The following is a 26651-nucleotide window of genomic DNA, read 5'->3' as shown; positions in this document are numbered from 1 at the left end:
TCCGGCTCCTGTATCACCTTCCTGATGCTGGAAGGGAGATGAGAATGTGGCCTGGGTGGCGTGAGGCTTTCATATTGGTTGCCTTTTTGATGCAGCACTTCCAAAAGATTCCTTCAGTGCTGGGGAGGTGAGTACCTGTGATGGCCCAGGCATCATCTACTATTTTTAGCAGCCTTCTTTGTTCCCTGGCGTTCAAGTTACTGAACCAGGCAGTGACCCAATCAATCAATACGCCCCTTACCATGCCTGTAGAGGTTTGATAGAGTATTTGGTAACATATTGAATCTCCTCAATCTTCTAAGGAAGTAGAGACCCTGATGAGTTTTCTTTGTGATTGCATCAATGTGCTGGGCCCAGGCCAGGTCTTCAGTGATATGAATATCCAGGAAGTTGAGCCTGTTAATTTTCTCCACCGCTGTTCTGTCGATGATGACAGGATCGTGGATTCATGGCATTCCATTCATAAAATTAACAATCAGCTCCTTGGTTTTCCTAACATTGAAACGAAGACTGTTCTAGTACCATTTAATCAGATTATTAATCTCCATCCTGTACTCTGACTCAATCTGTACTCTGATTTTGCAATTTACAACTGGACTATGAGTGCTGGAATGAATCTCTGGTTCTTCCAGCTCCTGTTGACTTTTTTTTTTAGCAAATCTGGATAAATACATAAATGCCATCATTAATACAATGGCAATAACATTCTATACAAGTGCATATGCAGAGGTTTTAAGAAGAAACAGTTTTTAAGATGTATAAAGAGGAAAGAGTAAGAGATTTTAAGAGTTGTAGAATTTGACCATCTCAACAGTGATAACAAATGGGGAACTGCATGAAGAAACATTGGGAGAACATAGTCATTTTGGTGGTTTGTAAGATGGGATGAGTTACAGAAAGGCCGGTAAGATATTCCAGTCCTGGGGAGCAGGAGCTCGCACTGGTCTTAGCACCATGTGGAGTTAATTAGAAAGCAGGCCCCTCCACCCTTAAACTTGCCTGAGGATGTCACGCAGTCCATCCGGTGCAGCAAGAAGCCCTTGGGTGGAGTGGCACAGTCTGGTGAGGCAGAGGTGAGCTGTGTCTCTGTAAAACAGGGTTTACGGAAGTCCTTCTGGTTCTCTGGATGCTTTCAAGAGAGCTAGATAGGGCTCTTAAAATTAACGGAGTCAGGAGATACAGGGAGAAGGCAGGAATTGATTGGGGATGATCAGTCATGATCACATTGAATAGCAGTGCTGGCTCGAAGGGCTGAATGGCCTACTCCTGAACCTATTGTCCTGTGGAAGGTAGACACAAACTGCCGGGACAGGCAGCATCTCTGGACAGAAGGAATGTGTGTTTCGGGTCGAGACCCATCTTCAGACTGATATCAGGGTAGAGGGAGATACATAGATAAGGAAGTGTAAGGTGTGAAAATAGGACAAAGGGAATGTAGAATAGATCATTGTTAGCTGGGAGAAGGGAGAACTTCTTCAAAGTGGACATACCTTGAGGAGATTTTGCAGTGGAGCAGACAAAATGGCTAGGAAAGAAATGCATATGCTGGTTTAAATCGAAGGTAGATGTTGACTGCTTGAGTGTGATGTCCTGGTAATGTACTATATGGAATATATGTAATATATATAATGTAAATGCCAGTGCCCCTTGAGGCCAAAAGCAGAAGCTGGCAAATGTACTTGTGCCTTGTGACTGAGGTCAAGTGACCTTCTGGAAGTTTCAGTCATTGCAGATTAAAACTTATCTTACACGGTGGCGGTCGTGTTTTCTTTGTGCTAGTCACAACAGGGCCTTACAGAGAACATTACAGAGTAACACAGTGGGACAAGCACCATCTCTGGAGAGGAATGAGTGACGTTTCAGGTCGAGACCCTTCTTCAGACTGATGTCGGCAGAGGGAGATACATAGATAAGGAAGTGTAAGGTGTGAAAATGGGACAAAGCTAGCTTGATCACTGAGTGGCTTGGAAAGGGCCAAAGACGTTTAGATATCAATAGATACGGGGTAATTATGGTAACGTGATGCTGAAGTTAAAGATTAGATAATTTCTTATTGAATGATGGAAATAGCACAAGTAGCCAAATGACCTGTTATGGTGAGGTCAGGGAGGAACAATGAGAAGTTTTAAATCAAGATGACCTGGCACAAATAGGTCCAATTTGTATGGTATATGTTCTTGACTAATCCCCCTACTGTCATGTTCCATTCCAAGGTTAGTAAAGAAAGACATATGGTAACTACGTCTTATTGATCTGTACCCTATGCTCCTCTTGTTTATTGAAATGGATAGATTTTATTTTCTGTTATTTTCTAAACGTCCAACAATGCTTGAAAAATAGCAAGTAGAGATTATATTTTTATCGGCCAAGTTCTCCTTGTAATAATCATAGATCCCCCTCCATGAGGAAGTTTTATTTATTATTTTAAGAAGCATTGGGTCCTTGTAGTTGGTCAACTCAAAGGGCAAGGTGAAATTCTGGTGCAATTCCTCATAAAGAAAGTTGAAGCAATTAAAGCCAAGGTGGCTTAAAAGTGGATGAACTCCCAGGGTTGGATGAGATTTATCCCTGGCTGCTGTGGGAGGTTGGGAAGAGGTTGCCAAACATTGAGCAGGCAAAAGCTGAAGTACCATGTGCATAGAAACATAGAAAATAGGTGCAGGAGTAGGCCATTCGGTCCTTCGAGCCCGCTCCGCCATTCAATATGATCCTGGCTGATCATCCAACTCAGTATCCCGTACCTGCCTTCTCTCCATACCCCCTGATCCCTTTAGCCACAAGGGCCACATCTAACTCCCTCTTAAATATAGCCAATGAACTGGCCTCAACTACTTTTCGCAATTCTCTTCACTGGGAAAGATGTGATAACGCTGAAGAGGGTGCAGTGGAGATTCACCAGAATATACTTTGGAATGGAACACTTTAATCATGACGAGAGAATTGAGAGGTTGGTTCTGTTTTTTTCCTGAAGCAGAGGAGTTTAAAAGGGGACATGATTGAGATTTATAAAATTAGGAAGAAATATCGATAGGGTAGATAGGGATTTTCCTCTTATCAAAGGCAGATAAACACTACGGGGCATTGATTTAAGACAAAGAGTAAGAGATTTAGAGGGGATTTGAGGGGAACCTTTTTCTGCCAGAGAGTGGTGAGTACCTGGAATGCACTGCCCAAGTGCTTGGTGGAAGCAGAGACACCACCACAGCATTTAAGAAGTGTCTAGCCAAGTTCTTGAATTAACTAGGCACTTAAAGGCTACAGGCCATGTGCTGAAACTTGGGAGTAACATGGATGGTGTCCACTGGTTGGGCTGAATGGGCTTTCCATGCCGTATGACTGCAGAGAAAATTAGTTTTTTTAGTACACACGGTGAAGTGTTATAATTTGATTGCAATGTCTAAAAATATGGTGAAACAAGATATGGCAACAATTTCAAAAACAAATGGACATACTTAACAGGGAAAAAAACGGCGGCAATGAATGGAGAGAGCCAGTAGTGACTGGATAGACCTGCGAATAAAACTGATATTGATATTGAAGGTGGTGTCCAATGCTCATCTTTTGTCCTATATAATAAACAATCCTGTCCATATAATGCATTTGGTTTTGACAGGTTTTAGGATTTTTGATCCATGTTTCTCTGAAACCACAAGAGAATCAGTTATATTCAAAAAATGTTTATTTTAAACAAGGAAAACCACTCAAATTTACAAGAAACAGATGGTAGCAACTGGCTTGGAAGAGGTGGGAGACGAGGGCAATATATGAATAAGCAAACAATACTTAAGTTTGCCAAAACATTCATGCAAAAGGGCAATAAATTTTAACTGTCAATTTTTAAAGGCAGGAGATTATCAGGATGACATTAAAATATAAGGGTTGATCAAATTTTAAAAATCGGGTTCTAAATATGGCAGACCGAAATCCACGACATTGCAATTTGTCTACCAGTGCAACAGGTCCACGCGGCCACAATCTCCCTGACAATACATTCATCCATGGAACATCTGGACACCAAGGACACGTACCTCAGACTATTATCCATTTACTACAGCTCTGCCCTCACCTCCATTAGTGGGACTGAGAGTCTCGAGGAGAGTGCAAAGAAGTGTCATAGGAATATAGATTTAGGCAATTATGTAGGGTCTTAGTGAGACTGCGCCTGGATTATTGCATACAGTTTTGGTCGTCATACCTAAAAAGTATATATTTGTCATAGAAGGATTGTAGTGCATATTCACTGGACTTTTCTAGGGATGGTGTGTCTGCCTTGTGAGGAAAAATTGGGTAGATTGTCTTTGGAATTTAGAGGAAAGAAAGAAGGATCACGATGAAATGCAAACAATCCTTTTAGAGCTCAACAGGTTGGATACAGAGAGGGCATTTTACATGGATAGGAAAAGTTTGGATGGATATGGGCCAGAGACAGTGGGACTTGGATGGCATGAACGGGTTGGCCGAACTGCTTGTTTCCATGTTTATAGCTCTTTGACAATATGATATTTATCCAGGCTGAGGCCAGCACAGTCTCAGGATAATGGGTAAACCATGACTGAGATTGGGATGAGAAGAAATGTCTTCAAGCAGAGGTTGGTGAACCTTTGGCGTTCTCCACCTTAGAGGTCTGTGGGAGCTCAGTCACAGAGATAATTAAAACAATCAATACATTTCTGGATATTAAGACGATCAAAGGGTGCAGGGATCGTGCTGGGAAATAGTGCTGAGGTAGAAAATGCTGACTGGCCATCAATATCAAAGCTGACAAAGAATAATAAAGCAAGCTGGAAGGGCCAAGTGATCTAATCCTCCCATATTTTTCATGTTAAAACTTCCTCTCCAAATATGTTAAGCCATTACCCTCCGAAAGACCTTGCTATTTATCTCAATCACTCCAAGCAGTAATCAGTTCCACATTCTAACAAAGAAAAGTTAATTCTGAATCACTTATTGGAATTATTATCAACTCTTCATATCTTCCCTCATGTGCAAGCACCTGCATCCAAACTTTAAAACTCTTTCAAAACTTTAAACTTCCGGTGAGCCGCAAAGAACCGTGCCCTAGACTGTTCTGCCTTTCCTGAAAATCACAAACTCTCAGTTCTGGTATCATCATTGTAAATCTTTGTCAGAATAGAATCAGGTCTGCACAATATAGTCTATAACTTTGGAGTTGAACCTGATATGTAGGTCTGTGTTTGTACTTGGAAGTCCTTTTGAAAGAACAGAAATGCCCAAATAAAGCAACTCAGGCACAAAAGCCAATCCGAGGTCACACTTTTTTTTGGGGCTTTTTTGTTCCTGCAAGCAACATTTTAAATTCATTGAAATAAATCAAGTTGGTTTACAACTGTTCTTGCCTGTAACATAAAGCAGCTTAATGTTTTGAATGTACCCATCTAAATCATCCCACTTGAAAGATTGAGAGCAAATGTAATAGACACAATAAGCAACAGAATTTAGAACAAATTCTATCATTAAATCCACACACTACACTATGGTATTATTATATAATGGGAAAGATATGGATTCTTCAGAGCATAAAATACATAAACACCTTACGGGTGTGTTTTGGAACTGCAGTACAAGTAATAACTAACAAAACTCCAAAATCAAGGACACAAACAGACAATTAAATTAGTAGAAATTGAAATGAGTAGAAGGTATTTGAGTGTTTTTGTACCTTATTTTGTAACATTTTAAGTTCAATCCTATAAAGTTATTGCTAATAAAATATGTTTCTGGACTGAATATTTAAAAGAAAATCAAGCGGCAGATGCTGGAAATTTGAAGGTAAAACCCCGCCAAAAATTAATGTTTCAGTTTGAAGACCTGTTGTCAGAATTGTGAACATTTCCCACCTTTCTCTTTTAGATCTGGGAGGAAACCAGAGCACCTGGGGGATCCCACATGGTTGGAGGCAGAACAAGCAAACTCCACCGAGAAAGCACCCATTGTCATGGCAGGTATATGCACCACCGTGCCGTCCAATTTTCCTCTAGTACAGAGGAGGCTAAGATACACTAAATTGAGGTTTATAAAAGTATGGATGTCTTCGACAAAGCAAATAGGAAGGACCAACTTCCCATAATAGGAAGATCAACAAACAAGGTGCATTGAACTAAATTGAACTGTAAAAAGGGAGATGAAGAAAAATGCTGGTAGAAGTGGAACTTGCAGAATGAATAGGCAGTAATGCCAGAAATGTTCATTACATTTAAAAAATGAATGTACTGTATACCTGGAGAATGGTAGGATTTGTTCCTCAATACTTCCTGGGACCTTACCATTCATTGTGAGTGTGTCTTACCCATATTACCCCTCCCAAAATGCATCACAACACACTTACCTGTATCAAATTCCATCTGCCATTGCTCTGCCCAACATCATTCTAAGACTTATACCATCTTAAGACTATACAATAAGAATTAAGGCTATACAATGTTCATGTCGTCTGAAAACTTGTTAATCATGCCTCCTACATTCATATTTAAATTGTCAATGCATCTAACAAGTAGTATCAATCCTTGTGATAAATCAGTGGTGTCAGGCATTCAATCAAAATAACACACCCCCACCATCACCCTCTGCCTCCTATTATCAAGACAATTTTGGAATTAACTTTCCAACTTGTTCTGGATCCTATGGGCTCTATTTGGGACTAGTCTTCCATGTAATCTCCCAAGGAGATTAGATCAACTGCACTGCCTTAATCTGTATATTATGTCACTTCTTCAAATGCACAATTAGTTAATCAGACAAGATCTTCCCTGAACAAAATCATGCTAATTATCTTTGATTAACATTATTATGGGCACATGGTTGCAAGGTGACCACGATAGAGTGTTCACTGTTTTAGGGTTGTACAATGTTAAAAAATAACAGTCTAGAGGGGAAAGCATATGGGGTAGCATTGTTAATTAAAGAAGACTTGGCATGGCATTGAGTTCTGATCTAGACACAGTAAGCAGTAACAATGGTTGTGTTGAAATCAAGGAAAGCAGGGGGGGGGAAACATGGGCATGGGAAGTCTATAGGCCTCAAAATGTGACTGCTCCATAAAGCTGAGCATAATGGGAAAATGTCCACGGCATGTTTAAAGGAAATGCAGGTATATAATACATAGATTTATGTGTAGATTTTAATCTAGATATTGATTAAATTATTCAAACTGGCAAGAATATCACAGTCGTAGAGCTACACTGCATGGAAACAGGACCCTCGGTCTGTTAATCTGCACTTATCAAGCCCTATGTGGCAGAACTTGTGTAGTGTGTCAGTGATTGCTTTTTAGAGCAGTATGTAATGGAACCAACTCAGGAACAGGCTACCTTAAATTTGTTCAAAACAAATTGAGTTTGTTGTCATATGCAGAAATACAATGAGGTACAGGTTTTGCAATGTCAGGTTTCTAAGATGTTCTTCTCTGCACTAAAGATGCATGCTGTCTCCTCATCATCATTCCGTCTTTCCAAGTGATCATTAAATGCTATCTCTGAGAACCTTCTCCAACAATTTCACCTACCAATAAAGCAAGGCTTACTGTCCTGCAGTTTCCAGGTTTATCATTGTTGCTCTTTTTGAACAAGGAGACATCATTAACTATCCACCAATCTTCTGGTACCTCACGTTGAAGAAGGAACTGCAGATGCTGGAAAATCTGAAGAAGGGTTTCGACCCGAAACGTTGCCTATTTCCTTCGCTCCATAGATGCTGCCTCACCCGCTGAGTTTCTCCAGCATTTTTGTCTACCTTCTGGTACCTCACCTTGGTTAACAAAGATGCACAAATCTCTTTCAAAGTCCAGCCATCTCACTCTGTAGCTTTACTGTGATCGATCCTGTCAAGGCTCTGGAGATTTATCCACCCTAATATTTGCTAATATTTCTAACAATTCCGTCTTCCTAATACAGACACACTCCGTCAAGATAGCTTTACCCCCACCAATTTCCAATACAAAGTAACAGTATGGGAGTGAAATGTACTGTTAAGTTTCCCTGTTATAAAGCTTGCAACATGTGGGAATTTCAAGATGCTCCTTGCAGTCTGCAGATGGTGCCTCCGTTCTTCTGCCTGGTGATTACTCAATCCTCTAACCGCCTTTCCTTAAATTGTGATGTAACCCTCTCTACACACATACCGTACTTTCCATGTAACTTTCAGCCTGGTCATGGATCATGATGTCTCTAGTCGATTGATACTGAACCTCCCATTCCCAGTGCTAACCTGACAACAGGAGGCACCATCTGCAGACTACAAGGAGTATGTTGGAATTCCCACAGGTTACTAGCTGTACAACACATGGGACTGAGCTCACCTGCTGCATATTTAATTTAGAAACAGCTCCTTAAATGTAATCCAATCTGTTCCTACACTTAATGTAAATTATAAAAAAGGTGAAAATGCTAACATACCAAACTGGCACCATAAGCCAGTGTCCTGAAGATGGCACAGACCCTCCTCACCAAAGCCTACATTCTGAGATGACAGCACTCCGCGGTCCACTGTGAGGAACCACTGCATGCATCAATTTATTTGTTCTGGTAATTCTATGTTAACAATTATAATTGTTCCTCTTTGTGACTAGGTCTTCAACATTTGTTTTTACTAACTTTTACTCTTCACATATTTACAGAAACCTTTATGTTTCATGAAGGTTTACTCTCCCATTTCATCTTTACTTTCTTAATCACGCCTTGTCTTTCTTTGCTAACTTCTAATCATGTAACTGAGTTTTTTTGAAGAGGTGACAAAGAGATTTAATGAGGGCAGGGTGGTGGATGTTGTCTATGTGACCTTAAGGAAGGCCTTTTGACAGGGTCCTTCATGATAGGCAAACCTGGAAGGTGAAACCTCATGGGATCCACACTGAGAGAGGCAATTGGATATAAAATGTGTTTGATGGTAGGAGTCCATGGCTGGTAGTGCAGGGTTTTATTCAGATTGAAGGTCTGCAACCAGAGGTGTGTTTTAGGGATTCACTGGTGTTCTTCATCTACATTAATGATATGGATAAGAATGTATTTGACGTGGTTAGTATTTTTGCAAACGGCCACGGCTATGGGAGTTAAGATCACCCCATCAACGGAGGGCTTGAGGCCCCCGACCTCAGGAGAGCTAAGGAAAGAGATTTGAACTTTTTTTTCGCCTTCCATCGCAGTGAGGAATGTGGAGGAGTCGCTGTGGTGGATGTTTATGTTAAAATGTGTTTTGTGTGTCCCATTGCTTTTTATTTGTATGACGACTGACTAGGGGGCGCCGTCCTGTATGGTATGGCTGCCCAGCCTGCAGCTGTCCGTCTTTTCACCTCTTTTTTTATTTTTAGTTAGTTAAAGTGTTTTTGTTATGGAGTTCTAGTCTTTTTTATGTGGGGTGGGGGAAGGGGGAAACTACCTTTCAGGGTCCCTACCTGGTCGGAGAGGCAGCTTTTCTCCGGGCTGCACCGTCGACCCGTCCTCGCGGCCTATCAGCGGGCCTGGAGCGGCGTGTCCTGAGGGGACCGCCCAGAACCTCAGCTTCGGCGGCGGCACAGTGCTGGAGCGCTATTGAGGAGCGGGCGATGCCTTGCCTGGGTCGCCGCGCTGGAGCTCCGGTGAGCTGAAGACCGCCGAGTAAAACATCGCGGAGCTGCGGGTCTGTGGTACGGGCGGCGGCGCTGAACTTTTCATCGGGAGCCTGGGATCTCGCGACGAGATCGCCAGTAGTGGAGCTCCATCCGCTGCGGCCTTGTTGGCGTCATAAGCCGCGGTCTCGAGTAAGGAGGCGGCCGTTCCAGGTGTCTCAAGCCGCTGAGAGGATTCTCCCGACGCCGGAGCACCATCACCCGGCGAGAACGGCCTGGAACATCGGGCCTCCGTAGCGGCGATTGCGGAGGCCTCAATAGGCTTGATTATGGGTGGACATGGGGATGGGACTGGACTTAGTGCCTTCCCTCATAATGGAAACCATTGTGGGGGGATGTTTTTTATGTTAAAGTTCCTTATTATTGTCATGTTTGTATTCTTTTTTTATGTGCTGCATTGGCAACAAGAATTTCACTACACCTAGGTGTATGTGACTAATAAAGAAACTTTGAAACCTTTGAACCCTTGACTTGGCAAATGAAATTCCTCGTATGTTGCAAAACATACTTGACTAATAAAGTATTATTGTGATTGTGATTGTAATAATCCTCGGAAACAAGATGCAAAGTGTTAAATGAAAGTTCTCCTTATAGACAGAATTTCACAAGCACTGTGGGTTTTTTCTCATCATCAATAACCGTGATGTGTTGCAGAGAGCTGAGATGGGCAGCCTGGCTGTAACATTTCTAATTAACACAGCGTTTCATTACAGCACCAAAGCAGAGCGCTGGTGCCAGCTGTTTTGCACAGCACAATGCTCCCACCCAGCTGATTACTGGAAAGGTGGGAAACCACTGAATGGGTACAGCACAGAAGAAAATTATTATTCAGCCAGCTCTCTAGCAGACCAAGTCACTGGTTCTCTGGTTCCACCCCACCCCCCCTCTATAGATAGTTTATCTATCTATCCAAGATCATTGATCCTTTCCAGAGGCATTGATGATACTGCAGCACTGGGGGTTGACTTATCACAGGCTGTGGAGGCTATGATGTCGTGACATAGCTGCAGCTTTTGATGTGTAATCCATCCTACCAATTGCATGTCCCTGAAGTGGTACTGAGAGAAGGCTCCAGGGCTGGGGGCACCTCCTATTGGATGAAATGTTCAACTGCAGGGCATCTTCCTTCACAGATGGAAGTAAAAGATCCCACCACTTAAATCCCGGAACCAGCCGAGGAGTTCACGCTGGAAGAGAAGCCTGCGACGGTGTCTGCTCAATCTCCCGACAATTCAACGTGTAAACTAATTGTACAATACCAATTCCCTTCCCCTACAAATGAGCAGCAGCTTTCAAGTTGCAAACTGCACAAAATTAAAAACGTATTTGTTTACTTCAGCAAGCAGGAGTGTGCAAGTCATTGTGGCAACATTTGTAATCAGCAATTACTGATGCATCAACAAAAGAAAAAAAAACGTATGAAGAATTTACACACAGATGTCAGCACTGAGGCAGTGCAGGCACTAGAACGGGGCGTTATTATTGACAAAGGCCTCCTCTCCCTGTTCACCTCGCTCTCTCAGCATCACTCTTTATTCCGTACTAACTCATATGTTTAGCATGTTCCCTTTAAATGCCTCCCCATCCACCTTGAATATAAGGAATGTGTTTCATAATGAGGCTGTAAACGCCCAGTCCAAAACAAGAACCAGCCTCCCCCCATTGTCTCCATCTACATTTCACACTGCCTCAGGAAAGCTGCTAATATAATTAAGGACCATTTACACCTCAGACATTCCCTCTTCTCCCCTCACTTGTGGGGAAGAAGTTACTAAAATGTTATATCGCCTGATTCAGCAGCAGCTTCTTATACTTTTGTACAGTTCTACTTCTTATACTTATACAGTTATCATACTACTGAATGGTCCTCCCATAAGCTAGGCCTGATTTCTGATTCTGATAAGCTAGGCCTGATTTCTGATTTCTGATTCTGATAAGCTAGGCTTGAGTCTTGATTTCCAGTCCTATTTCTTTGTGGCCCTTGTACTTTTTTAAAATCTACACAAGTTTCTGTAGAACTGTGACATTATAATGCTGTAACAATATATTCTACACTCTGGTATTTTTCTCTTTGCACTACTGGTTGCACGTGTGTGGATTGATTGTACTCATGTATGACATGTTTTGATGGGATAGCACGCAAAACAAAGCTTTTCACTTTTTCATGGTACATGTGACAACAATAAACTAATACCAACACAGCTGGTAGATCACTGCAAGGCTGAATAACTCCAGCTATAATCAGTGGGCAATCCACAGTGCAACACAAGTACGCAGAATCATTATTGCCCTGGAGCTGAACATGTGAAAGAGTGGCTGATGTATAATCCCCAACTCATTCATTTTGGTACAATACTGGACAAGTTACTTGGCTATCATTTCGTGAGGACATGAATCTATCTCCAGAACAAATTGGCTGGATTTTTGTGGAGTAGAGGAAAAACCAGTGGACTTCCACAAAGATCTGTCTCATTTATTCACGTCCTTCAGGAGATGAAATCTGCCATTCTTATTCTGTCTGGCTCTAGGGGACGCCACTCCTACCTGGCTTTAGACTATCGGACTATATAATCCTAAACCACTTAGTCACACCATTACCACTATACTGAGTGGGAGAAAGGTAGAACCAACAGTCCACTTAGTGTTGGATTCGGACACAACCAAGTCGCTCCCAGCCCCGTCAGCCTTACAGACTCCTCCTCACAGAGGTTTGGGATCTGCTGACTACATTGGGAGAGATGCCACACAGACTGGTCAATCAACAACCTAACACTTAATCAGATCCGACTGGTAATGTGGCAGACTCCTCCATCGCAATTCCTGGGAATGTCCTGTCCCACTGGCAGTTCAGAGCCACCAGAGGTGGCAGCACAGAGGTGTACATGTGTATGGGCCTTTGTCCACATGGGAGGACGTCGGAAGAAGGGACTCAACCCGAAACATCACCCATTCCTTCTCTCCAGAGATGCTGCCTGTCCCACTGAATTACTCCAGCCTTTCGTGTCTATCTTTGGAGCCCTGGGAGACTGGTATTCCCTCCAGAACTGTGAAATCTCATGGCATTAGGCCAAACATGCGGACAGTAACCTCTTCCTGATATCCACCCCGTCCTCCATATTGAACAACACTCTGAAGAAGCACAGAATGTACTCTGGGTGGGGAACTTCATGGTCTATTCCCTCATGTTGCCGACCATACAACTCACCTGCCACTCTTTTTATTTGGCCCTTAGTATTTCACTGTTGCCCAAACGTTATCTGATCTAGAAAAAATGAATATGATCAAAGCCACCTTCTTGATTGACAAAATGTTGCACTGTCCGATCAAAGCCCAGTGTTGACATGTCCTACTCACTGGCTTCCAACCGTCCGTCCCACATGTTGCAGGAGGAACAATCATGGGTTCGAGTTTTGCTGTCATACATTTGATTCAGTTATCTCATCCCTTTAATTTAGAGTACTGGTTGCATTTGGGATCCTCTTCTACTTTAAACCCCAACTCCTGCAATCGAAATCCTAGTAGGTTTAAGCAAGGTTGAAATACCCACCTATTATTCACCAATCATCCTAATCAGTAAAGCCCCGTCAGTCGCCAAAGCACGTACTCTGACACCACTCTCTTCTGGGATTCACTGTGCAAAACCCGATGTGTGCAGTTCTGGTCAGCACACTTGAGGAAGGACATGACTACACTGGAGAGGAGATTCACAAGATGTTGCCTGGATAGAGAGTTTCCGTTATTGAGAGGAGCCTGAATTTGATTTCCTTGAAATGAAAGGCTGAGAAGTGACCTGATGCATGTGCACAAATATTATAGTTTGGATAATGCAGATATCCCTTGTGGATAGTGAGTTAATGTTGACTTCATCTCTTAAGTGTCTCGACCTGAAACATTGACTGTTTTGCTCTCCACAGATGCTGCCTGCCTGACCTGTTGAGTGTTCCAGTATTTTCTGCATTTGTTTCAGATTTCCAGCATGTCCATTTTTTAAATTTCTATTTACATGTTGGAAAGACTGCATACACATTAATACTAAAGCACCAGTCCTAAAAAAACAGGGAAGTTACAGTGACACAAATATTTTATTCGATAATGAAGGTGCAGATGGTTTCCTGGGCGTTGGTCACAGGTTCCAAATTGCTGAGGGCATTGGGTTAAAGTGGATCCATAAATACTTGTCGAACAGGCAATCAACTGGGCTAATAGATTAACCCGTAAAATTACTCAGATTTATTCCCACTGGATGAATGTTTATTTTCTACTCCCACTGACTTGTCACCAGCAGTAACATTTGTTCCCTCTTATGGAGCGACAGAGAAAAAATTCCATGTTTTCTAAAGAGGTATCAAACACTAGTCACGTCTTCACCCGCTCTCACTGCCCACTGACGTCTACAGCTTGGGTTTCGTATTCAGCTTTCAATGTCTCTGGCATATCTTCAACGTTACACAGACTAGCTCTCTTGTCCAGACCATACAGTATCCCATTCACGGTGCCTGCGCAGTGTTTCGGCTGTGTAACTTGTGGGTGACAAATGAAATAGACATACACTAGTCGGTAAGCAATGTTATTCTTTATTCCAAGGGTCTCGACTATCCATACACCTCGGAGAGCAGTTGAGAGCATAAATGTGTACAAACGAAAGCAGCATTAAAACCACAGCCACCCTTTAACAGCTGACTTAAAAGACAATGGAACCTCAGAAAAAGATGAACGTCCCACTAACATCATGAAAGGCTTTCTGATTGGAAAATGTGCAGCATACTACAGAACACGGTTGCTATGGTGCATCGCTAAGGCCCCAGAGGAGGCCTGTGTGCCTCTGCATTCAATAGATATTATTCACTGATGGCTGGTTGAGGGGAAAAAAGCATGACAGCAATAGGAAAGTATTTAAAATCAGTGCTCAGAAGGAAATGGAAACTGTGGAGCCGGCTGCAGCAGGAGGTGGAGTGACTCGGCAAGCAAATTAAAATTGACGATTTCCCCGAGGCCACTCCCTGCTTGTACAATAAAATATGTGCTGGGAGGCAAATCCTAAGCATTTATCTGCTGAAACGCTGTTAGAATTATGCTAATAAATAATTAATCTCCTTTAATTATTGAATATCCAGTCTGTAAGTGTCATTGTTCAATCTCACCTCTCATCTGTAATAATTGAGATTACAGGAATGTGGGCTGCACATTCCTGCAACAGTAAAATTTTGATTATCCAGGCTCACCAGCTCTCTGTGCTTCCTGCTCTCCACACCTTATTTTATTTCCCCCCCCTGGGGTTGCTGACTTTCTCACTCCCAAATAAGGGACAAAAGGTCAAAATAAGGGTCAAATTCCTGATGGCAATTCGTTGTCCGGCTCGACTGGCTGGGTGAATTAGTTGGCCCGGGTGCTGGACTGCACACAAAACCCAGGCAGCGGGCCAGCTGAGTATTGGCCCACCTGACGTCGCGTGCAAAGTCTGGCACCCCATCCAACTCATGAACCGATGATCGGCCATGAGAAGAATAATGGCCTCTAATGGCCGTAAGCGAAGGTCCGAAGGTTGGACAGCTGTCTGGGCTGCCGGCCGACGGGGCCACGGGCGAGGTGCTACTGCTGCACTCCATGGGGTGCACTACGTCAGGACGGGTGAGGCGGGGCCGGACGTGGCACTCCGACAGTCCCCTCGACCCGAGTAGTAGCAGTCAAATACAGGACAAGGACGGTCTCGTATGGAACAAACCAATTTAGCCCAATATACGGGATGTCCCGACTAACACGGGATAGTTGGCAACCCTATTCCCCCCCAACCCCTTTTAAATCATCTCAGGTTCTGCCCCCCTGTTCTCATTCTACTCATTGGGCCGTTTCCCAGTACTCTTTTTAAACTCAGTGCAGCTGTTTCCTGCTCCCTTTGAGCACACTGGGCAATGTTTCCTGCTCCCTTTAGCTCACAAGGCAATGTTTCTGCTCCCTTTACACTCACTGGGTAACATGTCCAGCACTCCCTTTAAATTCACTGGGCAATCTTTCCTGCCCCTTTTGAATTTACTGGGTAATATTTGCAGCACTGCCTTTAAACTCACCCAGTTCTGCTTCCTGCTCCCTTTAAACTCACACGATTCTGTTTCAGAACTTCCTTTAAAACAGAGACTAATTTCTCCGCATCCTTTTTAAACTCGCTGGGTTCACGGGAAAATTTCACGGCATTTCATCGAAACAACAAGGAAGCTAAGCGAGAGCTAGCTGTCTTCCTTAACAACAGGCGCTTGGACTTTCAACAAACACCCACTTACCTCGGCGTAAAGCTGGACAGGTCGCTTCCATTCCGTCAACACCTGGCTGGACTCCGCGACAGGGCCATGGCATGTAGTGGCCTCATCCGACGCCTGCCAGGAACAAGTTGGGGAGCCAGCCCATCTACTCTTCGCACCTCTGCCTTAGCTCTTGTGTATGCTCCAGCTGAGTACTGTGCACCCGTATGGAGTAGTAGACTTACTAGCCTGGTAGACACGAGCCTGAACACAGCACCTTGCGAACCATCACTGGGTGCCTTCAACCTACTCCAGTCGAGCAGCTCCCTATACTTGCAGGCATTCCGCCTGCAGGGATCCGAGGGCAAGCAGCAACTCTGGCACTATCTCATCGTGCCATGGACCCAGATCACCTCCTCCATCAGACTATCAGCAGAGAGCAGAGGCCACCCCAACTGAAGTCCCGTCACCCCTTTGACCCACATGGAAAGAATTCCTAGCATCCATCCAGCCAACTGTGACAAAAGCACACTGTGAATAGCCACCAAGTGGTCACAGAGTAGAAGGCAACCTCATCTCCATTTCACTACAGCTACATCTCCTCACCAGATAAAAGCTGCCCAGGAGCTGACCTCCCCAGAGGAGCATGGGTGAAGCTCAACAGACTTCGTACTGGGGTTTGGTGTTATAATGCCAGCATGTGGAGATGGAGGCTCCGCCAGAGCCCAGCCTGTGAATGCAGAGCAGAACAACAGACAGCCAACCATGTCATCTCTGGGTGCCCGCTCTACCACCCACCAAATGAGCGCAGGGCCTGGCAGACATTGACGCAGAGACAACAACCTGGCTGCTCAACACCCAGCTTGTGATCTAACTATTCCTTTGGTTTATGTTTCATTCGCAAGAAGAAGAAGAAGAAGAAGAAGACTGGAAAATGTATCATTTTACTGTGTAGAATGAAAAAGTAAAATACAAGTGTGTTGCATTAGAACAATGTCCAAGAGTCCCGAAAATCTGCAGTTCAGGACGGCATAGTCTTGAGGGTGCCGACCTATAAGACTTTTATTGTGTAAAACAGTCAATTGTTCCTATCTATGATGGGGTTTAGGAATATAATTTGATACCCACCCACATAAAGAAATTAGAACAAGTGAAAAATCTTGAAGCAAAACATTTCACAGATTGACTTAAAAGTGAGTGGTAGAAAGACAGAAATATTCAGACAGGCAACATCATATTTTGGACCCTGGCACTAAAACCAGAACTGGCAACAGAGAGGGTGAGGTGGGGGGGGAAAGGAAATTGGGGATGAACAGTCACTTGTATGTGCTCACAGTGTATCCAACCTTATTATTATTATATTATAGCGAAAGCCAATCAAATCCTGGAGTAAACACTACTTAAAGCATTCATTAAATCTCAAATTACATTATTTGTGCTTTTTTTAGGACAGCTGCATTTGACAAGTGCCACACTCATCCGCCTTGGTCATTATTTACTGGGTGGTAAAACATTTTCCTTGAAGTAGCCAGGATTTGTGATGTTCCCTGGTGGATTGTAGACTGCCACCACAAAGAACATGCCTTTCCCATCCGTCGCATAACCCACGCCCAACTCTCTTGATGCCTTCCACACCAGCTGGGTGAAGTGCCCTGGAATCATAACAAAAAGAAAGAAGGACTTGCATTATCATAATCACACAGAATGAAAACAGGCCCTTCGGCCCACTGAGTCCATGCCAATTGACAGCCATATGTTTGCACTAATCTTTCATTAATCCCCGCTTTTTCATTCCCCCTAAGAGCAGCATGGTGGCGTAGCGGTAGAGTTGCTGCTTTACAGCTCTTTCAGCGCCAGAGACACGGGTTTGATCCTGACTCCAGGTGCTGTCTGTACGGAGTTTGTACGTTCTTGCCTGTGATGGGTCGCTGAAATTTTCAACATGTTGAAAATTCAGCGGTGGCCAGAAAGACGCTACGACTCTTTGGAGACCTCTCACGACCATATGAGAGGTCTTCTATTGCGTGAGAGGGTCTCCAAAGAGTGGTAGCGTATTTCTGGTCGCCGCTGAATTTTCAACATGTTGAAAATTTCAGCGACCTATCACGGGTGCGGGCAGCCGCCTGTAAAGGTCGCGTAAGTGGGTCAGGCCCTTAAGAGTTTTGCACAGTGATCAATTAACCTACCAACTTACACATCTTTGGGATAATGGAGGAAATCCATGCAGGAACAGGGAGAACACATACATTCCGTGCAGACAGCCGCAGCGGTCAGGATTGAACCCAGATCTCTGGCGCTGTCTAGCCATGATACCCTGCTGCCCATATTATGCGTTTCACAACTCCAGAATGCCCCAATGCATTTTACAGCCTTTGAAGGGACTCCAGAAATGCAAGCACAGCAACAGCATTGGAAAATCTAGTCCAAGAAAAGCAAGCTCTCAGAAACAGCAGCAAGAGCAAGAAGTCTGTTTTAGTAATCTTAGTGAAGTGTCAACCGTTTGGCGTGGAATAATATCCCTCTGTGCTTCCAATATTGCCATGAAATCTTTGAGAATATCACAGACAGTTACAGCAGTTATGACACAAAGGAGGCCTGTTGTGTCAATGCAGGTTGAGAGTAATTGTTAGCTCAATCCCACTTCTCAGCTCTCGGTCTGCCGCTCCACAGCCAGGGCTCAAGGTGTTTACATTCAGATGCTTTTTTAATGTGTATTTCTTTTTTACTCTCCTCGATTGACTGACTATTCAACTGTTATTTTTTTCCCAACCCCTCCCCCTCCCCTTTGTAATCGTTTCACAAATTAAATCAAATCTCTGTCTACCGGTTTCTGACCCCCCCCCCCCCGCTACAAAGGGAAACACATTTGTTTACCATTTACTCCCTTAACCTCATTAAATTATATATGAGCCTCAATTATTCCAGCAAAATGCCACATAGATTGTGAAAATCCCTTGGCGTGTCAGGAGGTGAGCCATTCACCACAGAATACCCAGTCTCTAACCTGCTCAAGTGCCATGTTTCTTTCTGTGGCAGATCCCGTTGAAATTCCGGTCAAAGGAATCCCCACTGATATTGATATGTGTTGTCAGCAATGGTGAAACCATGCTCGGTAGATGGTCAGATTCTCTCTTGTTGGGGGTGGTCTTTGCCTGGTACTTATGTGATGCACAATCTACATTGAGAGCCCTGACTATGGTGCTACAAACTATCAGCCACTTATCAGCCTATTCCTGACTGTTGTCTCGGTCTTCATGGAAAGGCACGGATTGCTTCATTTGGTGAGTTGGAATTAAATATTTTACAGTTATCGGTGAAGGTCCACACTTGCGACATTATTATAGAAGGAAGGTCATTGATGAAGCAGGTGGAGGTGGCTGGGCTCACAGCTACCTGACTCAGATCCAACCAAACTTACTGGTCTACTTCCAAAGCCTCAGGTCACGGGGTGAATCATCCGTGGAAGTATAACCAAGTCTAAATCTGAAATATTATCTGAGACTCAAAACACTGCACTACATTTGTCACACCCACGACTGCGGCAAAGCACAGCTACAATGCCATCTTTGAATTGGCCATGACACCATTGTGGTTGGCCGGGTCATGGGTAGTGATGAATCAGTGAACAGGAGAGCGATAGAAAGCTTGGTTGAGTAATGCCTCTCGCTCAATATCAACAAAACTAAGGGACTAATCATTGGCTTCAGAAAGAGGGCGTCAGGAGACCGCTTGCCAGTTTTCAAAGGTGGGTTGGTGGTGGAGAGAGCAAGTAGCTCCAAATTTCTGGACATTAACTTCTTAGATGACCTGTCTTGGATCCAACACATAGATATAATTATGGAGAAGATGCACCAGCGACTTCACTTTCTTTGACGTTTAAAAGGATTCGGCAGGTCAACAAACTTCAACATATGCTTAGTAAAAAGTATCCTGACTGGTTGCATTGTGGCATGGAATGGCAATTCCAATACACAATAATGCAAGAAGGTTGCAGAGAATGATGGATTCACCACAGTCCATCACGGGCACAGCTCACCCACCATCAAAAGTATCTACATGAAGCTTCTACCATTGAGGATCCCCACCATCCATGTAAGGCTCTCATCTCACTGCTATCATTGGACAAGAGGTACAGAAGCCTTAAGTCCCACACCACCAGGTTCAGGAACAGCTATTTTCTTGCAACAGTAGGGTTCTTGAACTGACCTGCACAACCCTAATCCTACCTCAGCAACTGAACACTATGGACCACCTCTTGCACCACCAATTGTGCTTTGTACTGATGCCTTGTCTTTGTGCAGTCTTTTTTTTCACTGTCTTGCAGAATGTCTGTATCAATGTGCTTGCGATGCTGCTGCAAGGTGACGCAGTGGCGCAGCTGGTAGTGCTGCTGCCTCACAGCGCCAGAGACACAGGTTTGACCCTAATCTCAGGTGCGGTCTGTGCAGAGTGTGCACCTTCTTCCTGTGACCACGTGGGTTTTCTCCAGGTGGTCTGGTTTCCTCCCACATCCTAAAAAATGAGTGTGTAGTTTATTTGTCCAATGTAAAATTGCCCCCAGTGTGTACGGAGTGGATGAGAAAGTGGGGTAATATAGAACTAATGTGAATGGGTCGGCATGGACTTGATGGGCTGAAGGGCCTGTTTCCATGCTTTATTTCTAAACACAAGTACGGTGCAGTACAGGTACAATGAAAATCTTTAGTGTAGTTTAGAGGTGTAGCATGGAACCAGGCCCTTCAGCCAACCATAGACCACCTGTTCATACTGTTTTTATGTTATCCCACTCTCTCATCCACTTTCTATACACCTGGGTAAATTTACAGAGGCCAATTAAACTACAAACACGCATGTCTTTGGTATGTGGGAGGAGACTGGCGCACCTGGAGGAAACTCGCGTGGTCACAGGGAGTAAGTGCAAACTCCACACAGACAGAACCTGAGGTCAGGATCGAACCCAAGTCTCTGGAGGTGTGAGGTAGCAGCTCACCCTGCTGTAGCGCTGTGTTGTCCTTATGCATTTGACTTGAATATTTGAACATTTGACTTGAATATATTGTCTGATTTGATTTCCAGCACAAGGCTTGTGCAACTCTGAATTGTATCCCCCTGGACAAGCAAGATGCAGCTGCCTCCTACAGAGATAGTGGAGTAAAAACTGTGACAGTAGTCATCAAACTTAAACAACCAACTCCAGTATAAAATTGTGGCCAATAGGCTGCTTTGTGAGAGATGGTGACCATGATGCAGCAATAACCATTGCCATTAAATGGATTTCTAATTTCAGTCCATAACACTCAGATAGACATACCTGTCCCACTGTGAAATCCGGGAGATTTGAAGTCATATTTCTTGATTTCATTGTACCACGATTCACTCGATTCTGCCCCTGAAAGAAATAAAAAAAGATATTTCATCCATTCACACTGTTCATTTTGACTCTGCATGTAGATCAAATGGCGATTTTTCAAATCTTGTACCTTTCCAAAGCTCAACCGTTTGTTGCTTCACAACAAAAATGAACAAGGCTGTACCCAGAGTGAAAATGTACAGGGATCTGACTGCTGTTCTCAAACCTGGAGCCATGGAAACATTACAGTAGAAACAGGGGTGAGCCCTGAAGCTAGCTCTATCCGCTGATACTTGCCTCGATTCCCATGTCTTCTAAATCTCTTGGTGCACAATAATCTATTGATCTCAACTTTACATTGACCCGGTCACTGAGAATTCATGATCTCAGATCCGTGATATACGATTCTATGTCTGAAGAAACGTTCCATTTCAGTTTGAGATGGCTGTGACTGAAACTGTGGTCCTGGTTTAGATATGTTCTAGCTGGACTCCTCTGTCCTCTTCCCACTTCCCAAAGACGTGCTGATTAGTAGGTCAGTTGGTTTTTGTAAATTGCTCCAAGAGGAGCTGATGGTAGAATATGGGAAGAATTACAGGAATGTGGGGAGAATAGATGGGAATGAGTGACCGATTAGCAAATGGGTGCTTGATGGTTTGTGTGGGTTCAGAGGGCCGAACTTATGAAATGACTCTACCGTTCAAGACTCGAATGTGCACATAGCAATGTCAAATCTGAAAGCCTATTTCCAAAAGAACCACAAATGTACAAAGTAACTGAGGGAATGGTCCAATGCATTGCCAAGCATACCATTAGTTATCATTACACTCTGTTGTATAAATGTGGACATGGGCACCACTTTTGTCCCAGAGATAAGCCATTGTGTCACCTTTGTGGTGTTGAAGGGTTGATGAGAAAGTACATTTTATTAAATAACGAAAGGACATCAATGGGTCAGGCAGCATCTGTGGCGGGAAATGGGCAGACAACGTTTGGGTATTTCAGTCTGAATAAGGGTCCCAACCTGAAACCTCGTCTGCCCATTTCTCTCCACAGATGCCGAGTTCCTCTAGTGGTTAGATTCTTACCCAAGATTCCAGCATTTGCAGTCTCGTGCTTCTGCACATGTTTTTAGTTTAAATTCTCACTATGAAAATGCATAATTACAGAGGATAGAATGCTTCTAAGCATCAGATTTAACATGAGAGGTGCGAGATTTAATAGTAACCTTAGAGCATTTTTTTCAACACAGTGGGTATATGGAGTGAACTACCAGAGAAGGTAGTTGAGGCAGGTCAATAAGAACATTTAAATGACATTTGGACAGGTACATGGATAGGAAAGGTTTAGAGGAAATGGGCCAAACATGGGCAGGTGGGACTAGCGGGATGGGGCATTTTGGTCGGCATGGGCAAGTTGGGTTGAAGGGCATTATTTCCGTGTTGTATGACTTAGTAATCCCTCTTTCCTCAATACTTAAATTTACTGTTTAACACTGGTAATTACTATTCATTAATACCCTATTACTAGTTATAGTATATACCCTATTACTAACTCATAGTTAACTCTTCCCATCGCCCCCATGAGTGATCACTTCAGGGAGTCTGTGCTTTAACCCCAAGAGGTCATTCTGAGGCCTCAGGTGCCTGACTAGCAGAGGCCACTCTGAGCTGGTACCATTAACTCTGAGAAGCTCTATCAGTGCAGAATATCGCGCGGTTTTTAATCAGCTCGATACCTGTAGGTGTCGCTTTGTTGCTGCTCCATTTGTACCAGATGTTTTCCCCATACTTTGTGCCACTGTGCTGGAGGGTTTTGATAGTGACAAGATGCTCAGCCCATTTCTGTGCTTCTGCAGAGAGTTCAGGGTTAACCTGGAGCGGAGGTGACCGGTGTCGGGCTCGTAAAGAGTTGTGCTCTTTAAGCACCTCAGCGATAAAAGCATTATTTTCATTAACTGAAAAACACCCGTTGTTGATTGGCATGTTTCCAAATATCACATTGACACATTGTTAATTTGTGAAATGGAGATAAAATGATCAGAATTTGTACCTGAAGTTGCTGCCATGTTACTTCTTTCTGGAGTGCGTGATTTATTGACATTTTCCCTGTGGGCGGTCTCACGCTTCTCCATCTTACTGCCAGTGGGCAAGACATTTTTATCAAAGTAGCCAGGATTGGTGATGTTACCGGCCGGGTCGAACTGTGCAACCACGACAGTGAGACCTTTGCCGTCAGATGCCAGGCCAACTCCCATCTCCTTGGAGTCTCTCCAGACCAGCTGTGTGAAATGACCTGGGGAGAGCAAGATTCGAGTGATGTACAACGGCACAGTTCAATGTGGCCTGTAGATGATATCTAATGTGTTCTGCCATCGCAACCTGTGGTCTATGAGAAAAACCCGTTTCCCATCTACTGTAAACATGAGGTCATAGAAAACACCACTGGTCACTTCTGACCAGAGACTCAACCCAACCTTGCAATACTGCAAAAAAAATGACACCAAGTGTTGGAGTAACTCAGTAGATCTGGAGAAAATGGTAGGTGACATTATGAGTAGTCTGAGTATGATACCGACCCAAATCGTCACCTATCCATGTACTCCAGGGATGCTGCCGAATCTGCTTAATCCAGCACTTTGTGTCTTTTTTTGTAAACCAGCATCTGTTATTCCTTGTTTTTCACATGACAGCAGCTGTAAGAACAAGTCAGAAGCTGGGCACCTTATAGAGAAAAATCAGTGGTCGGTGTGGACCTGGTGGACCGAAGGGCCTGTTTCCATGCTGTATCTCACTAAACTCTAAATTCCCTGACTCTGGAAGGCCATCAACAAGGAACAAGTCAGGAATGTGACAATGGGATAATCGGCACTTGCTTGGATGAGTGTAATGTTTTCAGAATCATAGAAACGTACAACAGAAACGGGCCCTCATGTGACCTTAATGCTAATCCCATTTTTGTGCATTAGTCCCATATCCTTTTAGACTTTTCCTCTCCACGTATCTACCCAAATACTTTCCGATGTAATTGTATCTATCTTCACCATGTCCTCTTGCAGCTCGTTCCAGATTTTCATCGCCCTCCATCCCCTCAGACCTCCTATAAGTTAATTCTCTCTCACCTTAAACCCATTGTCCCTAATGCATGAGTACAATCAAGGCACTACACAAGCAGAACAGTTAGTGCAAAGAGAAAAATATCAGAGGGCAAAATATAGTGTTACAGCATTATAGCATTACAGTTACAGAGAAAGCACAGCTTTTAAAAAGTGCAAGTTCCACTATGAGGTAGGTTGGGAGATCAGAACTACATCCTTATTTTATGAGCTTTCTCTGCTACCATTACAAACAACTGGGTTTATCAATAACCTACCACAATTCTTCTGAAATCCAGGAGAAGAAAAATCATATGTTTTTATTTCATTGTACCAGTAGCCAGCAACGTCCTGTCCTGTAAACAGTGAACAGTGGTCAGTGCAAACAAACAAGGGCAATGCTCATGGATATCACTGCCATCAATGATGCAAACAACTACTTAACAATAAAATGTTAGCATAACCTTCTGTTACAACAAAATTAGAATAAACTCCAGGCACAGTAAATTCCTCATGTCAACCAGCTGTCACAACAAAATGTCACTGGAATATACTTGATACATTAAACATACGTAATAATGATCTGTTATTATTACTTATTGTTGTGATAAATTAAAAGGAAAACTAGGAAAAGCAGCACCAAAGATTTACTTGGAAAAATGGAGTTTAAGTTTCCACCCACAGCAACACTCTTGACTGATAGCAAAAGGCAACTAAACAATTACAATAATTTTGCTTAATGAATGCTGCATGGAGTTTTCAAAATGTATATGGATGTCTGTTATATAATATAATGGGGGCATATTGGTTGCTGGCTAATCCCATTTGCTGTAAGATCCCTTGGTCAGTGGATAGTGGTGAACTAATTTAGGAGAGTAAAAATGAAACAGGTCTGAAGAAGGATCCTGACCCAATACGTCACCTATCTATTTTCTCCAGAGATGCTGCCTGACCCGCTGAGTTACTCCAGCATTTGGTGTCTATCTTTGAAAAATAAAGGTAGGAATGGGGCAAAAGTGTTGTTTGTGCTCGTATGGGAAACAATAGATACATCTGAAGAAATTATTAATGAGAAGTTTGAGCTGGTCTGTAAATACTGCAGAGATATGCAATGTGGAAAGTAAGTGTGCAAGATTTCATAAAACCATTTCAATGCTTGCAATACACAAATTAAAAGAAAGTAGTCTTAATTTCTGGTACAGATATCGCTAAGAAAAATTTTAAACTAAAAGACAAAGAAAGTACAAATTTCTTCAGAGTCCACACTGAATCAAGTGCAAGGAGAACAAATGCACTGCTTGGTAAAAGAGTCCCTGCAGTGAAAATACCGTTGCATGGACCTCAGCTTTGCAGGAGATAACTTGACAGCACCACTTGCAGGATTAGCAAAAAAATACAAGCTATTGCTCTTGATGGAATACTTGGGACACACAATGATCTGGCCAGAAATGCCCTGGTTATGTTCCAGGATAAGAATGAAAATAGAGGAAAATGCTCTTGTGGCCGATGTGGAAATTCTGCTGAATGAGGTTTTAAATATTCACAGTTATTATTCCCAATTCTACCCTGTATAGAGACTGAAGCATCTATAGACTGAAATTTAAGAATACCTGATTTTGTAAAAAAAAAACATTAATAAAAACTGAATAAGAACCTCCTGAATTAAACCAAGAAATAAAAATGGAATATTCAAGTTTCAAATTACACTTTCACCTCTCATATGCTATGATATCCTAACCAAATTTATTATATGAATTTCTGTTAGAATTACACTCCACCCTCGTTCTTATGGACCTCTTTATAATGGATTTTGGATATAGAGGAACAATCTGTTGTAACGGAGGCATCTGTTCATATTAGGAACAAAGAACCGAGTTTGTTGTTTCATTGAATGACCACTAGGTGGTTGGAGCGAATCTTGTCTCAGTCTATGTTTATTTACAATTTTTTAAGTATTATGTATTTTGTGTCCTTTCCTGTTTATTGCATGTCTTGTTTAGTGTATGTGGGTGGACAGGGTGTTGAATAAGACATTTGAAATACTTGCCTTCATTGGGAAGAGTATTGAGTACAAAAGATGGGACATCATGATGCAGCTGTATAAATTATTTTTTGAAACTCATTTACATTCCTCCCAAGCACTCACAATCCAGTTTAGTTTAGTATTGTCAGCAAGCTTGGAAAGCTGATATCCGATCCCCTCAGCCAAATTGTACTGGTGTATTGGCTTATTGCTGTCATATGTATCGAGATACCACAAAAAACTTTGTTTTGCATGCGATCCAGGTACATAATCCATACATGATTACTATCAAACCAGATATGCAAAGAGGGAAAGTAAACAGATTACAGAAT

At 43.0% G+C, this 26651-nt stretch overlaps 2 protein-coding genes across 2 annotated transcripts in view; both read right to left on the bottom strand.

The window, feature by feature from the left end:
- The window catches only part of LOC129711937 (tubulin beta chain), a 248856-nt gene that overhangs the window by 14922 nt on the left and 207283 nt on the right, over nucleotides 1-26651 (bottom strand). The gene's annotated exons all lie outside the window — the stretch shown is intronic.
- Nucleotides 14176-26651, bottom strand: part of LOC129711796 (uncharacterized) — a 102418-nt gene continuing 89942 nt past the window's right edge. The window contains exons 28-32 of the mRNA XM_055659731.1: nucleotides 24575-24652; nucleotides 23255-23497; nucleotides 22941-23159; nucleotides 21164-21241; nucleotides 14176-17504 (exon numbers count right to left, since the gene is read on the bottom strand). Of these exons, the coding sequence (XP_055515706.1) occupies nucleotides 17344-17504; nucleotides 21164-21241; nucleotides 22941-23159; nucleotides 23255-23497; nucleotides 24575-24652 (779 nt within the window). The 3' untranslated portion in view covers nucleotides 14176-17343. The remainder of the gene's footprint in view (nucleotides 17505-21163; nucleotides 21242-22940; nucleotides 23160-23254; nucleotides 23498-24574; nucleotides 24653-26651) is intronic.

Source organism: Leucoraja erinacea, chromosome 31, assembly GCF_028641065.1.
Source record: "Leucoraja erinacea ecotype New England chromosome 31, Leri_hhj_1, whole genome shotgun sequence".
Lineage (NCBI taxonomy): Eukaryota > Metazoa > Chordata > Chondrichthyes > Rajiformes > Rajidae > Leucoraja > Leucoraja erinaceus.
Note: the sequence above shows the minus strand (reverse complement) of the source record. Positions and strands in the feature narration are given on the sequence as shown.